This window comes from Camelina sativa, chromosome 12, assembly GCF_030686135.1.
Source record: "Camelina sativa cultivar CO46 ecotype springtype chromosome 12, ASM3068613v1".
Classification (NCBI taxonomy): domain Eukaryota; kingdom Viridiplantae; phylum Streptophyta; class Magnoliopsida; order Brassicales; family Brassicaceae; genus Camelina; species Camelina sativa.
Genome location: NC_141891.1, coordinates 13233980 through 13250987, shown reverse-complemented (window position 1 = coordinate 13250987; position 17008 = coordinate 13233980). Strand labels below are relative to the sequence as shown.

General features: G+C 32.5%; 1 protein-coding gene across 2 annotated transcripts; it reads right to left on the bottom strand.

Annotated features, from left to right (window-relative positions):
• Window positions 1-6866: 6866 nt before the first annotated feature.
• On the bottom strand, window positions 6867-10391 carry LOC104731626 (pectin acetylesterase 8). Of its 2 annotated transcripts, XM_010451055.3 has the most exons (13): window positions 10025-10391; window positions 9388-9503; window positions 9196-9278; window positions 8949-9078; window positions 8757-8836; window positions 8588-8674; window positions 8353-8477; window positions 8146-8206; window positions 8007-8060; window positions 7844-7921; window positions 7628-7733; window positions 7375-7520; window positions 6867-7294 (listed from the first exon to the last, which is right to left on the bottom strand). In XM_010451055.3, the coding sequence occupies exons 2-13, from the start codon at window positions 9500-9502 to the stop codon at window positions 7166-7168; spliced, it is 1194 nt and encodes a 397-aa protein (XP_010449357.1). In that variant the 5' UTR covers window position 9503; window positions 10025-10391; the 3' UTR covers window positions 6867-7165. The 2 variants fall into 2 exon arrangements, with proteins under 2 accessions (XP_010449357.1, XP_087334794.1); XM_087478668.1 differs by lacking the exons at window positions 9196-9278; window positions 9388-9503; window positions 10025-10391 and having other exon boundaries at window positions 8588-8654; window positions 8949-9011.
• Window positions 10392-17008: the final 6617 nt, after the last annotated feature.

The following is a 17008-nucleotide window of genomic DNA, read 5'->3' as shown; positions in this document are numbered from 1 at the left end:
ACGGTCAGATTTTTCGGACAAGTCCTGCAGGAGCTTCTGGATCACCTCCAAGGATGCCTCATTGGGAGAGCTGGTTGCCATAGCGGTGGTTGTGTGAAACGTACTTGCGTGTGAAGTCGGAACTGACGAGAGTCAGGCGATAACTCCCCTCCTTCTAGCGCCAAATGTGAGAACTGAGAACGAGCTTCTCCTTCCGAAGTGATTTAAATTGTGGAGGAGCTTATCGCCGTAAAACAGTTCCGAACTGAATTGAGAGAATTTGAGAATAAGAACTTGTATTGCTATTGCTGGAAAAAATATTCGATCCTTTACAACTGACACCCCCCTTACATATTTATACCGACCAATTTATTACTAAATTAATGCACCATTAATAGGACGCGATTTGCGCGGTCTAATTAATCATCTTGAATGCGGGAATCTTTGACCGGGACCGAGCTGCGAACTGACCAGCACGAAGCATCTCCGCGCTCTCTTCCTTTCTCCGGGCTTGATGGGCCGATCACTAATTCGCTCTTGGCCCAGTAGACGAACCCAGCCTAGGCCCACTCACCTATTGTCCGAGATGGCAGATCGTGGGTACAACAAGATTGTGTTTGTAATTAGGGAAACTACTACGGCGGGGTCACTTTGATAGTTACTAATTTGATTTCTTGCAAAATATTCACAATGACTACTAAATGGATTTTTCAAGAATGATACTGAAGCCAGCTCTGTTCAACATCTGAAAACACTGTTTAACGTAGCTGGTTATGTTCCGAGCAAAGGAGAAGATGTGTCAATGTTCAAAACGATGAGGAACATTCGGATTACTTACGGTCCACCTATGGTAAGAACTAAGAACCATGAGATCCGCAAAGCTGTCCTGAAAGGTATTCTCAATCATACGAAGTATCGACATTCTTGTGGTGGTGTTTGTTCATATGTGGCAAAGATTCTTTCTTGGACAGACTTGGAAGAATTTATTATCAACTGTAAAAATTCTTCCGGCATCCCCTGTTTTCAGAGCCCCTGAATTAGTAGATGAAGCAAAGAATTTTTCAAGAACATCTGAAGCAGTAAAGGATAGTGAAATGCCTAACTATTACATCATCATGGAGAATCCTGAGAGCTGCTCTGTTACTTGACAGTTCCAACTTTCCCACGCTCTTTGCTGTTGCTCGGAAGTTAAGGTTGAACGAGGAGATATGTGAAGTAGACTATTATGTTGTTATGCATAGGAACCACCAACGTGAGATATTGGCGCTTAGGCCTAAAAACGTAACAGAGTGATCTATGAATTTACATTAGGGTTTAATTCGTCTAAGTAAGATCTGAGGTAAATTGTTTTATAGATGCAATTCAAAGGTATATTGTTTTTTTATAGAGCAAATATTATTCTTAATTTTTTTGCTTTGTTTAATATTTTCTAGTTTGTGTTAAAGAAGACCCGGGATTGTTCATAAATTTTGTAAATCTTGAAGTGGTGATCCAATTAATGAATCTTGGAGTTCCAAGAAGAAACAAATTCCTTGAGTTAGTGACAAAGTTTATGAGATGGTTAATAACCCTTATACGGATTCAATCATCTCTTGGGGACCAATCTGCTAGAATGCTTCAGAGACCTTCTACCCCAATACTTAGGACTCCACAACTTCATAAGATTTCAACATTATGTCAGTTATATGTTTTATTTATTTGGCCACAATAATTATTTCATTAGAAATTTTTGTGATTGATGTGAATGTAAATGTTATTAGAAAAATTATTCAATTTCAGATAATCTGATGGAAGGAAATCCAATTACAATTTTATTTACCTTAATTAAAGTGATTACGTTTTAGGATCTCAAAAAAAAATTAAGCACAGTAACTTTAAGCAATTAAGAAGTTTTCATAAATCTAAGCAAAAAAAAAAAAGAAATTGGATAATGATATTTAATATTATTTTATTTTTATACAAAACAAATTCAGATCCCTAAGAGTTTTTAAATATTAATATCAATAAAATCATCCAGTGATTATTTTTTCCCAAAAAAAAAAATCACAATTGAAGTTTTTGACACATAAAATTTGGAGAACAATATTACTAGATCGAAGTTTTTGACACATAAAATTTGGAGCACATTATCACTAGAGTACATAATATCATTAGAAGGTATGTCAATATTAGTATCACAGAAAAAAAATAGAAAGCAAAATATGTACACTTCCAAAGATCTTAAGATAATCTGATCTTAAATTATTCTTCAAAAAAGGTTTGGCGGAATAACCTAAAATCAGATTATCCGAAGATGAAGATCTTTTAAAATATATGTACATTTTGTGCTATTCTATTTTCCATTTTTTTTTGTGATACTAATATTAAAATAGCTTATAATGATATTGTGCTCCAAATTTTATGTGTCAAAAATTTTTATTGTGATTTTTTTTTTTGGAAAACATAATATCTGAATGATTTATGTGATACTAATATTAAAATACTCACAGTGTTAGCAGATATTGCAATCAACCTATCCCAGCTGTATGATTTGGTTGATAATGCGAACAATACTTGTCCTCTCACGCAGCGTCTTGATCAATTTGAGGAAGAAACACTTGTTAATCTTCATGAATACATTGTTGGGGTAATTTTTCTCTTGTAACTAATTATTTTTTCCTCTATTATTTTAAACTTAAATTTATGACGTTCCATCCATCGACTTAAATTGATCATGCTTAAAATCACCAACCGAGCTACTTATGACGGAGCAGAGGGAGAGATAAATCCAGAAGCGCTGGCAGAATTAACCCAACTACTTCAAACCATAGATAACTTCAAAACACAGACTCTTCCCAACCTTCGCAACCATATCAAGAATGTGAGTATATTTGGTTTCAATTTTTTTTAGTTTGGTTGGTTATTTTGGTATCAATACAATTTTTTTTTTTTCTTGTTGTTGTTATTTATAGGAGACTGATGTTTTGAGACTCCATCAAGCGGTCGTTTGTGTCTCTTGCATGTACAATTTGACCAATCCTGCAGATTATTGGGGATAATGACTTTTGTTGTTGCAATATGAATTTTTTTAAATATGTCTTATGAATTTTGGGGATAATGACTATTTCAAAAAGAAAAAAAACATAAAATGACATTGGCGATTTGTGGGGTTAACCAACCGGAAAAAAATGTAATCGGATCTTAGATTTATTTTTTTTTTTTTTATTTTTTTTTTTTTTTGTCTTTTTAACATGAAATAATGACAAGGGCTTAGTTAAATGCTCTGATAATTAGTGAAGGAGGGTTTTACCACAAAGAATAGTAGTATCCTTCTTTGAGTATCCCGGGTCGGACCTTGTAATACAATTGCCTAATAAATGTAAAGTGTAAAGGGCCTAACAAATGTAACACAAGGGTCGGCGGTGAGTATAAAGGTTTTTGTTGTTTGTTTGGTATAATTTTGGTCGACTCAGAAAATCAGAGTTGCGTTGTTAGCCACCGAACCTCTATTGAAGAAGTAAGATCCTTTGAATTCAAAATGAACATTTAATTGTTTTCTATTTCCATTTTTTCTTTCGTTTATGTGATATTGTATATGTATATGTATTAAAATATCTTTTAGTGGTACTCTTGCTCCGAATTACTTGTGTCTAAAGATTTGATCGTAGAGTTTTTTTTCTACCCAACAGCCAAAAATATGTTGAAACCGGTAGCAATGGCTATGCCCATCTTTTCCATTTCTTGTTTCAGGTTTCTGAACACCACTTCTTCAAATCTCTCAAGCGCAAAATAGTGCATGACCAGAGCCGTGTTTAGAGATGAGGAGGCCGGAGGCGGTACTCTACAAAAAAATCTTATTATTCTAAAATAAAATATTTTTTAAAGATCATTAACCAAATTTCAAAAATCAGTATTTCATAACTTTTTTTTTGGGAAAACTACCATAAGTTAGGGACATAACTCATATATAACTCAAAAATGTTATCAATTATTACCTAATTTGAGTAATCAAGCGACCTTGTATCACCTAATTGTATTTTTATTTCCATATTTCTTTGTAATTTCTAAGAACAATACTAATTTCAAAACAAAAAATCACTAACTTAATTTATTAAACATCACGTTTAGAAGTTAAAGAGAAAAAAATAATAAAAGCATTAACTCATTTTACTAATAAGTAATAACCATCACGTTTGCAAATGTCCACGTTTCTACTTTTTTTTTCCACAAATCAAATATATTGATATCAAAAGGTGTTTACAAAATACAGAAGCAATCCAATACAACCGGTATACGCAAATACATGAAATTGACACAATTTCAGTGAAGGAGTGGAAGTGACCCTGCTGTTAATTAGTCTTACAGGCAACAGATAAAATCTGTTAAGTCCCCCCTTCACACACTTTTTAAAGGCTATCAGCTTACTGCTGAAACTTCCAAATGTCATTGACATTAATTTAACTAGAAAAAATAGATCTAATGTTGTTGGAAATGATTCTAAATTTTGTTGCCTTCTTGAGATCGATATACTTGATAATTCCGGCAAAGTTTCACTATGATCGTTTGTAAAGATCCAATGTCTTCTCATTCCGGGTTGTTTCCTTACCAGATTACGTTTCCAGTGTCTCCGAAGCCTACATGGAAGTCTGCCTAGCCAAATAAGGTCTAATTGGAACGGTGGGTTTGGCCTATATTGAAGCGAATTGACAGTTGAATGGAACAGCGGGACCAATCCTTCATCTTCTTCTCCATCAAATGTCAAGCCAAGAGGGTTATGGCCATGTTCACGTCTTAACTTGTTTACCCACGTGACTGGCTTTCCTTCAGTCGCACTAACGACATGAGAGTCAATCATGTCCATAGAATCCATTGTATATCTCGCTGACCCATTCTTTAACCACCAAAAACAATCAATATAAATCAGAACGTATTGCTTCTCTATGACTTTAGAGAACACAATCTGATTATAAAAAAGTTGATGTTTCTGTAGATTCAAAAGATAAACAACAAAGCAACAAAAGAGTATTCCAGGATCCCAGATCCGAGGAACACAAACTCTATTGTAATAAAATTGGAACGTTTCGATGGAGAAACGACAGACACCGTTTGAAGACGGAAAGAAGCCGACACCATAAACCTTGGGTTGAGACCAAAATCGGGACGGAAATACGCTCCCACAGAGAGAGAGAAGAAGGCCAAGACTGTGAGAATGATTTTGGACACAACAATCACAAATCGCAACATCATCTATTCTCAAAACCACCGTCTGCAAACAGGGCGAAGAAATCTGGATATGGAACGACACCCAAGTCGAGAGAGAAGACAAGATGGTGATTGAGGGTCTCAGATTTAGTAACAACACAGTGAGAAGGCAAAGGACATGGATTTTGAGATCACAATTTGCCATAGAATATCATCTAGATTTATACAAATGAAGCAAAACGAAGAAAATAAGAAGACAAGATCCGACCGACGCCAGAGAAGCCGACGTCGGCCGGAAACGGTGAAGAGAAAACGGTGGTTTTGAACGGTTGCTTTAGGAGAGAGAACAGAGAGAAGAAAATATATTGCACTAGGTTTCTACTTTCTATAATAAAACTTTGTCGTAAATTCATATTAGAAACAAATTAATAAGCTATTAAATGTTTTTTCTTAAAATGGGGCCGTAGGCGAAGGCTTTGTATTGTTTAACGTAGGCATGCCTCTGTGCATGACTGGTGGAGTTTCTTTGAGCATAATCGAAAAATACATTGGCAAAGCTGGGAAAAGATACTCTTGCTCCAAATTACATGTGTCCAAAGAAGCTGTCCAATAGCCAAAAATATTCGAAGAGATTTTTCGTAAAGTTATCCCAGTTTTAAAGTCGGACATTTCTCTTTAACAATAAAATCAATATTTCGTGTTAGTTTAATGGATAAAGAGAATAATTATTCAGACTTTTTGTGTTATTAACCTCAAACCAATAAAAACAAGAGAAATTTTTTAGAAATTAGAAAACTATAGAGATAGAATAAATCAAATAATAACAAATGATATGAAATGAACCGATATTACATTTATCATTTTTTTGAATAGCTACAACCAAAAACTTTCATTTGGGCTATGCGTTACATGATCGGACATGATTACCGTAATGTGGCGTTCTACTCAGACTGCTCTGATTTGGTGAAGATGGTGTTTTCGTCACATGACTGGCCGGCGTTCTCAACATACCTCGATGATATTAAGATGGAGAGGGAGGAATTTTCTTCTTTCTACTTATCTTTTATTCCTAGAAATGCAAATGTAAAAGCGGACTCTTTGGCACCCCAAGCGCGTACTTCTCCGCATAATGTTCTGTGTGTAAACAATTTCCCGTCACATTGGCTCATTTGAGCTAATCTTTTGTTGACAAAAAAAAAACAAAATACAACCAAAAACTTATAGCAACATGATTTTACAACAACATGGGTGATTGGTTGGACAGTGAAAAAATGGTTGTAACAAGTTTTAAAACAATGATTAGTAAACACGGTTCTAGAACAACATGGGTTATTGGTTTAGACAACGAAAACTTTTAAAACTTGTTTCAATAACTGTTTACCAATCAGACTTTAACATTAAGTACCCTAAGTATTTAAGTTGATCTCATTGTAGGTTACAACCACAAATTTTTGGTTTGTTCTTCTCCTAAAGCTAAATAATCAAGGGTTGTGTTGTTCTTACGAAACTACAACAAAAATCCTACAATACAACTAACACAATAAAAACTCTACCGCAAATAATTTATAACTATAAGCTTAATCAATCCCGTTACGAGTTCGGAGTTCCTGAAGACTTTAGAGTTTTTATTAGGAATTTTGAAACCATTCAATTAAGATGAGAAATACTTATCAATAAAAAAAAAGAAGCTTCAAAGTTCAAACATATAATGAGAAAGGGAATATACTTTATTTAATTGAATAAAAGTAACAATTTCGCATTTTACATGAGGATGAAAGAACGGAGTAACTCTAAATAGCACACAAGACAAGTGCTGAAGAAAATTACTCCTTTTACTTATTCTCAACACTCAAGAATTAATAATACTGTTTCTTTTTTTCTTTTTCTATAGCTAAACCCTATGAATATTTCACTATATCTAACAAATGAATCGTTTTTATAAGCAAATTTTCTTTTCAAAAATAATAAAAAATCTATATATATATTTTGTAGTAGAGAGAAGCTCTTAAATTGGAGGAGCATCTAGAGGTGTGAAAACCCTGTGGTGGCAAGTAGGGTTACAAGGGTAAGGACAATCTATCTTCTGAAACAATTTTCTGTCATAAACCCAATCCCCAACAGCTTTTGCTATTGTCTGCAGATTAAGAAAAAAAGTAATGATCATAAGAACCAAAAGTACATTGTTAATTCTACTGATCTTTGTGTAGTTTTTACCGTTCGGTTTAGAATTGGAGAATCCTGCCAGAACCATGAAGTTTGTGTCTCGGTTTGACAGTGTGTGTAGCAAGAGTCTATGAACATCCCTCTTGATGAGGATCTTCCTAAACCTATCACCGCACTCAAGAACTCTAACCTGAAATCTAAAGAACACGATACCCGGAAATTTTTTAAAACCTTTTGATACAATGAGTTAAAGAAGGTTCCATCAAAACAAGATACTGTAATAAGTTTTGGTTCTGAGGCTAACCTTGCATAACTTTGAGCTGGCTAGGATGGCAATTCTTGATGTCAAGTTGACAACTTTGCCATTTTCCGTAAGGATCAGCGGCACGCGGAGCCAAGATGTTCTTTATCTGTAGAAGAAAAGATGAGTTTTTAAAGTTAGATTATGAAAAAACACTTCTTTCAAGCTGGCTGAAAGATCTGTTCCTTAGAGAAATCTGTTTACAAAGAGATAACCTACCTGCCAAGAGTCGTATGCGGCATTAAGAATGAAAAGAGGAGTTCTAATCTGGCGAGCCACATATTGTGGGAAGAAACACTGCATATTTGTTGGTAACTGATATGAGTAAAGTTGAAGAGTAACATAAAAAGGCTACAAAGAAAAAACATGAATGCTTTTTTACCATTGCAGGGGTCAATCTTGATGTGCATGACCTTGGCAAGTTCTTTGCTGATCCCTGCATTGAAAAGTTTTAATAACAACAATGAGCAATCGAATCAACTGTCACTACTACAGAGGAAAAATGCAAATAGAAAGCTTACATGAAGAGTAACCACATCTTGGAAGTATTGTTTAATGTATTGAACTCCTGAGACATCTCTTCTGAAAACATACCAATGAAAAAGTCTTTTTGTTAGATTGTAAATATGTTAATTACATACCATAAGAACCGTATTCATTTCTAGTCCTTTTAATTCAGTTGATGATAGACAGATAAAAAAAGATTTACAAACTGGGAATTGTCTTACGTATTTAGAAAAAAGCCAGCATCTGAAAGACATTTTACTCTGGAACCCATAGGTAATAAAGCACGGAAACTGTCACAATGCATCAATGAAGCTAACCCACCAGCAGAACACCCAGACAAAACAGCCTGTCATAAAACCATCAACGTTTTAAAACCACTTTTTAAGGGTCAAACAGCTTGCAAGAGTTTTAAATGGAGATTGGAGAAATTTTCTGAAAGAAAGGAAAAAAGCTAACATTCTCGGCGTTTCTCATGCCTTTAGCGAGGAGCTCTTGCATAACAGCTAGCCAAATTCTAGCACCTCTGAAGTGAAGATTAGTAGCCTGATCAAATTACCATTATGATTATCGAAATAAGGAAGACAACACTACATACTATTTCATGTTTTCCTCTTAAAATACTCACAGGGTTCACTGCTTGCACATCTCCTGTGAATGATGACCCGTCGCAGTATCTAACTTTCACTCTATTCCAATTGTAAAAATCTGTCGTTTTTTTACATTCACAACCAACCAAAACTTATATATTGAGCAAACAAACGTAACTTATTATGTTTTGATCAACAAGTCTAGTCAAAAGGTAAAATTGTATACATACCAGGATTATATTGTTTCTTATTGCTAAGAATAGCTGAGAAAGCTAGGTTCTCCACCATTTTCTTTGATGAACCTAATCGAGTATGCATCCGACTAAGGCAATTTGTGACATTATTACACCATCCTCCTCCCTAAATCAAAAGCATTTTCCAATAACACAAAAAAATCTCATTCAGAATCATCTATTAAAGCCAAACCAGTAACAAACAGAACACAAAGAGAGAGAGAGAGAAAAAACAGAACAAGACCTCAAGCTGAATCAACCAGCTATTAACTCCAGTTCCAGAACCTCTGTGTAAATGATAAGCTGGTGGACTTCCATCCAAACATACTGCAAAACCAACAAAGAAAAAAACATATACATTAAGAATTAAAAAAAAAAAAAAGCACAATGAATAAATAATATATATGTACATAGATATATAAATTATAAAACTCACCGGCCCCTTTAGCGACTGCGTTTCGAACATATGTAATATTAACAAAGAGTCCTTCTGTCTTCATAATTACTAACGAACACACCAAAAGAACCAACCATTGCTTGAAGTTGAACATTCTGGCGAAACACAAAACAAGAGATACAAATATTTATATCAAAGTACAGATAAAAAGAGAACATCTATAGCAAAAATGGGCATTATATAGTAGTACCTAAATACAAGATCTTCTCCAATTTGGAAGAAGAAAACAATACAGAAGTAGACAAAAAAAATTCTTAAATTAGATCCGAACTATATGTTCACACCATTTTAATAGCATTTGGTATCTTAAAAACATGTTTTTTAATTCAGTTTTAGTTAGATTTTTGCGGTACCTGAGATTTCAATTCCCAGCTAATAGAAACAAAAGGAAAAAAAAAATTTACAGACAGGAAAATTTCAGACATGGATTAGATTTTGTCAGAACAGAAAGATGGGGTTTTTTTTTTTCTTTTCTAGAAAAGAGCAATGAAAAAAAGAAAAATTCGAAATCTTTCCCTCAACGTAGAAGGAATCAACGAGAAAGTTTTGCTTTTGCAAATGGGGAAAAGAATAAACTTTTCTTGGAAAGAAAGTTTCAGCCGCAAACGCTACTTACTTGGAAACGCGGTTTCTTACAAAACCCCAAACTTCCGATTAGTGTAAATCTTTTTCGAAGTTTCACTTCGCTAACTCGGAACTCGGAAGGGTGACTCAGTTTCAGCAGCACATTGCTCGAAGACGCGATTTCCGAGCAATGGCGGAAAGGATAAGAACTGGAGTAGGTTTAGCGTTTGTTAAAACGCGCGTTTTGGATCCGACGTACAATGTTATTTTTCTTCTCTGTTTTGCAGAACCCAAGAGCCGACACTGATTCGTTCGTTTTCGTGAAACCAAAACAAAAAAAAAAAGAAAAATAAGAAAGAAGTAATAATAAAACAAAAGGATTGTGGTGTGTACGAGAAGATGATATGTTTATATACCCAAAATGTTTTCAGATTTTACCCGTATTTATTATTTCCTTATGAACTTGACCCTTTCTTCTTTTTCTTTATAATAGCCCCTTTATATTGACCATACATCAGTACAGTACACCTATACGAAATGTATATTTAAGAATGAATTATCAAAAATCAAAACCATTAAATACTACTAAATGATTCTTCCTAATTCTTTAAATATAGTCTATTTAGTTCTTTTAATTGCAACATATTAAAAAAAACAATAAAAGTGGATGAAGCTCTAAAACTTATTAAAATCTAAATCCACAAACTGTTTTGAATAACAGTGGATTTTAAAGTAGTTTTTTAAATCATCAGTTCAATAACAATAGATTTCAGGAGACTTTTTAAAATTCATGATTGAATAACATAGGATTTGTAAAATTTACACAAATTATTTAAAATGTCAAGTTGAATACACCCCTAAGTCAATTTTAAATATTTCTAAATCAATATTGTGTTTACATAAATATAAATGTTAAATACATAAGTCCTGTTAACAAAAATATGATTTAAGTATAATTTAAGATGGTTAATAATAAGAGCATATAAAGTATACTTTATTAGCAGTTGAGCATGTAAAGAACACTATAAGTTTACTTTATTATTCAATCAAGTCCTTGGTTTATTAAAGGACATGGATTTATTGGGTCAAAAATAACATTGATGATTGTGGGGTTTGACTAACAAGAAAAAAAGAGTAAGGGGTTAATATATGAAAAAATCGACATGAAAGGGGGTGGTTCGTGAATACAAAAGTTTTGAGCTCAGAAATGTCTATAGTAGTAGTGAGTCGACACGTCACAAAAAGATGTTCGGGGTTTTGAATGGGTTGGATAGGATCCGACCCGAATGTCGGGGGTGGGTGACGTGATCTGGTCGGACTGGTAAATCTAATGTAATGGTGTTGTTGAAATGTAAAGGTTATGTAACGAACGAACGAATCTCATATATATATCATATCAGCAGCTTGCTAATGACGCGTTCCCACAGCGACCAAACGGCTGACGATATGTTCGGGAATATGGACTGTTTTTGTTGTCTTTTCAAAGTGATTTTTTATTCCCTGTGTGTTACCTCACCTTAGTTTCGGTGATCACCAACTAAATCTAGTCGTCAAAAACTAGAAAGCCAACGATCTCTAATTTTCTAATTATATAAAATACGTAAGGATCAGGTAGACAAATTTTTGCTCAAAATAGAAAATAAAAATATGCATTTGTTCTCGCTTATTCCTGTTTCCACTTTATTGAGTTTATTTATCTATATAAGTACCACTTAAAAGTCTAAATTTGGCGGAATAGTTAGGTAAGTATTTTACCGGAAATACACACCCATTTAGACTACTTTACCTATTTTAAAAAAGCAAATCATGAAAAGAAAAAAAACCCGAGAAAAGAAAGAAGCATCTTGTCTTTTTAAAAATATTATTCGCAATAATTTTACAATCAATGAGTAGTAAAAGGTTCGTCTTTTTTTTTTAGAAAAACAAAAAAAAAGCTGTTGGCTATTTTTTAATATGCGAAACTAATCGGAATATTGTTAAGGATTATACGATTGGTGGACATGTTTTCATATTAAAAAATTGGTGATACATACATATTAAATTAATTGAATTTTTTTTTAACTAAACATAATACATTAGTTGATTAAAAAAAAAAAAAAATAGAGATTGGTGAAGAAGAGAAGTAACCAACGAAAAGGACCAAAGTGATGTAAACAAGTAAACAACAAAGTCAATTCGGTCCATCCGAACGTCAAAATGGAATTATGATTATTCATTTCGAAGCTTATCTTCTAGTATCTTTTAAAAATTAAATTATTAAAATGATTAATAGTTCAGACTTATTTAGACTTTTACTAATCAATGTCAAATCTCTTATGTAGTTTGTTTGTCAGCTACTGATCAACTGAATAAAATAAAACTTAAACTATCTCACAAAAGAATATATTCAATTATTTTGTCTATAATTAATTCAATTTTGTATATCAATAATTTTAATTGGTACTGAACCAAACAAAAAGAAAACATTTGAAACTGGAATTTGGTATAAAAGCGGTAGAGAAGTAGTATAGTTGAAATTATTATTTCTGACACAGTGACATATATATGTTTGAAATGACCAACCACGATATAGAATCAGACTCATAATTTTAGTTATTATATCTGTTCATAAAGAGTTGTTAGCGTCAAAGTTCAATTTTAAATACTTTTTCCCTATAATTTTCTTCAAAATTAAATCAATTGAACAAGGTCGATGTAGTGAAAAACTGTTGCGTAAAACATTCTCAAAACTAATGTCATGTTTATCTTATAAATCGACAGGAACATATAAATCAAATAATATACTTTGCTCGGCGACACAAGAGAAGGTATCAATCTCTAAACATGCCATATGATTATGGTTCATGCATCATTATCAAATGATTAAGTGGATGGAAGCAACGTGCCACATTCAAATCTTGTTTCATTTTATACTCCTAATTTTTGTTTTTTTTACCGTTTGCATATTGCAAGATGGTCTTTGTAAAAACTAAATGTATGTGACAACTGTAAAACAAGGAAGACTCGAAGAGCAATTTTATAATTTTTATATGGTTCCCTGTGACACGTAATTGCTGCTCAAATGGTTCAATAGTATTCATTCTTATGCCTCAACCCACAAATACATTAAAACACCGTTTTAGTATATATACTATTGTTTTCTAATCGGCGGGAGGGAGGAGCAAAAAAGCATATGATTGGAGAACGGGTCTGCGGTTGACACGTGGCGGAAGATGGAGTGATGAAACACGTGATTGACGGTGGGATTCTTCTTGCACACAGCTGTTGTTGAGTTGAGTTAAAAGTGACTTTATAAATTCTATAAATATACTGTATAAAATAGTGATTTGTGTCCGTGTTTAGTTTTACACCCACTCTCACAACCGGCGCGGTGTGTTCCACTTCGACCTGATAAGTGGGAGAGTTACTGAGTTAGAGCGAACGAAGTTGTGTGAGTATATATAGCCAACAGTCAATAGACAACCATGTAGATTTTTCCGCCAATTTTTGTAGTTTCATCGTAGAAAATGTAATGAGAGTATAACATGGGGAAATTTTTTTTGAAGGTTTTTGGTATTCAGCTGAAAATTTTGATTACAGTTTGATGTGTTTCACTTTTAAATATTCAATCCAATAATGTATCCAGATGAACTTTCATGAAGTGTACTTTTACATTTTAGGGTTAGCTCATCTAGGGTGATCCAAACATTTCAGAGCTAGTATTTAAAATGTCAAAATAGTAGTATTCCTGAAATGAGATTATGCCAACTAATAGTATAAGATTCATTACAGAAAACATGATGGATCCCGACTAGATGAATAAATACAAATTTTAATACTTTACGACTACAAATTTTTAAATAAAACTAAAGCTAGAGGAAAAAATAATAATAAATGCTATAGATAGAAATTGTTATATATAAATGATAGTATATGATATTTCTTGACCACGGAATAATTATACTTGTTAAATTCTTAATGAAAAGGACTACAGTCACAGAGAACCTGTTTTGTAACTTTCGCTAGTTGTGATCTTCAAAATTTTCATAATTTATATATCATTTATTGTCCGCTCGTATATATATATATATATTTTATGCAACCAATAGATGAAGAGAAGAATTTAAATACGTCACATTGAAGTTAAAACATTGACAATGCAATGTTAAAGTTTGTCCTACCATTTTAACTGGTCTTCATCTTCTAGTTGGTCACTAAGGCTGCTTTGAAGATAAGACTCCAAATCCACGAAACCAGGTGGGCTCCAAAATTGTATCCGTCATATAATCACATCAATTTAGCATGTTGTAATGAAAAACATAATTGTGAATTAACAGGTTTGTGATATATATATATATATATATATATGAAGATTGGAGTAGCTAATTAATTATGTTTGTGTTCATGCACAGTTATTGTGTTTTGTTAGCCACAGGATTATTAATAGTTGAGTGATCATTGCACTTTTAATAAGTTATCTATATCGAAACCGGATTAATTATCCCCATTTGGTGTACTTTTGGTTATTATTGTGGAGTACATACAGCAGATGCATGACTCGAAGAGTAATTGATTTTTTGTCTCAGGTCCATTGACGAATCAAATATAAATATACATATATGTGGTAGCTTACATATACTAGTCCATCACCAGTATTAGTTTTTAATCTATCATGTTTCTTTTTGTTATCTACAAGACTACAAGTCACATGTGCAAGCACATATATAGTATTGGATTTAAGTTTAATTTATATCCCGATAATGATAGTAAAACAAACCATTTAACCACAAATTCATGTTTATCGGTTTTAAAATATATACGTACGCAAAAATCCATATTAAGTTCTCTATTCTAATTTAGAAAAAAAAAAAAACAATCACACAACAGAGAGATTTTTTTTTGCTGTTTAGAATTGGGACGAATTGATAGTTTTAAAGTTTTTTTAGGGAGTACTTTTCCTTTCTCCATCAAGAAGTTTGAGAAAATAAATGGAGTATGAGTATGACATTAATAAAGTCGGGTGGGGTGCCTTGGCTGCGATCGATATGTTGCCGTGAAGAAGATCATGTTGCTTTTTTTTTTTTTTTGTTAAAGGTGAAGACGATCATAATATGTAAATCATCATGACCAAATTTGATTTGTTTGAGTCAAATGGGGATTATGACAATTAGAGACTCAATTACCATAGTTTACTAGTATATTCCTACAAATATATGTAATATTATTTGTTCTTTTTGGTTAAAGTATATGTTTCTTGATATATTATTAGTCAATATTAATGATGTTCCTAATGACTCTTGTTAACATGCACTGTTAATTGACTTTAAAAACTTTAAAAGCTTGATGTATATTGTAGCAGCTTTACAAGTTGTTCATGTGTTTAAATCTTGCAACAACTTGCAGTTGGTTTAAAACATCACAAGGTACAAAATTTACCAGCAATTTATATTTATTGTTTATTCAATTTATATTTTTGTACAACTATTCAATTAGACCTTATATTAGCATATAATAGTCAAAGTTAAGTTGTGAGAAAAATGAATGGCATAAGAAAAATATGTTCAAAAAGAAATATTCATATTAATATTAATAGTAACAAGAACATGTTCGCATTTAAGAAAACATTAGCTGGCCAACTATGTACCAATATCTAATCGTTACATATTTTTATTTGATAAATTTCAACGAAACAATTAGACAAGTTTCGTGAATTGATTGGGTTTATATACGAAAACCAAAAAAAAAAAATATAGGAGATTGGTCCATGCTCAACACTCAACAGCGATTGGTCGTTATGTATCTACCTCTCATGAATGATTATCCAATTAGAGGTTTAATCCAATCAAAAAATAATATGGTCCATCACCTCTTATCTATATGTCTTTAACATTGTAGATAAGAGCATCGGTGTGAAATAGTGAAATTACATATATATATATATACCTTTGACTAATAATAAGCTAGCATCGATCTGTAAATCACACAATATAAACCATATGCTAATTAACTTAGTGCTTGTTCTACCATAGTTTGATGGGGAAGAGCAAAATAAATTTAATTATGTATTGCGCTAGATAGACCAATCAATGAAGACATAAATGGTGTAGCTGATACTTTGATAAAAGTTCTGGAAATTTAAATATAAATCACAAGACAAGGGTTGATTTATAGAAAGAAACCAATTATCTGAGGACGAGAGAAAAAAAATTCTCTAAAGTTTAAAGATGTTTGCAACTTGTAACACTGAATATACAAAAACATTCCATGTGGGTCGTTCCAAGAAACACCGTCAACTAACATTATTATGTAAAGCCAGTTAAGCTAATCACATGATTATATTACATCATTAAGAAAATAAAATTATTATATGAATGCATACTTTATGATCCAACGATTACACGAGTATGATTATCTTCTCCCCTACTTGGCCATTTCTTCAATTAGATCGGTTTAATACTTTTAACTCATAATGGAAGATTTTGGTGTTACTAAATTAAGATTCTAGACAACTAAAACAGTTATAATGGTGGCTAGATTTTTAATACGGAGTGTATACAAAAATTAAAATCTAAAACATTTGTTTTTGTCGGCGAAATTTAAATGTGTTCTTGTCTTAATTAAGAAAAGTGAGTTGTTTCACGTTTATTAAGTTACTGTCTGATGGCTTTAATACACAATTATATAATTGTTTGATTAGTAACAATACATAATTGATAAAGGGTACATGATCGTAAAGTGATTCTTATGTTCTATTGATTGGCAATTGAGCTTTAGTATATAGTTTTTTTTGTCTATAAGACCCAATTGTACCTGATATAGAGCACAATTATAATCATAGATCCTGTTTGACTTAAGGACAAGTTATAATTTTTTACTAATCATATACCATGATTACAGAATGATATCGGTCATCCGTGTTAAAAGATTGTATGGCGTATGAGATCAAACATTATTATTAGACTAATATATGTTAAGGCATAGAGCATTATCCAACTTCCAACAAAACAGCTGTGGTGTACATGATAATTATATACACGTATGAGTATGACTAACATAT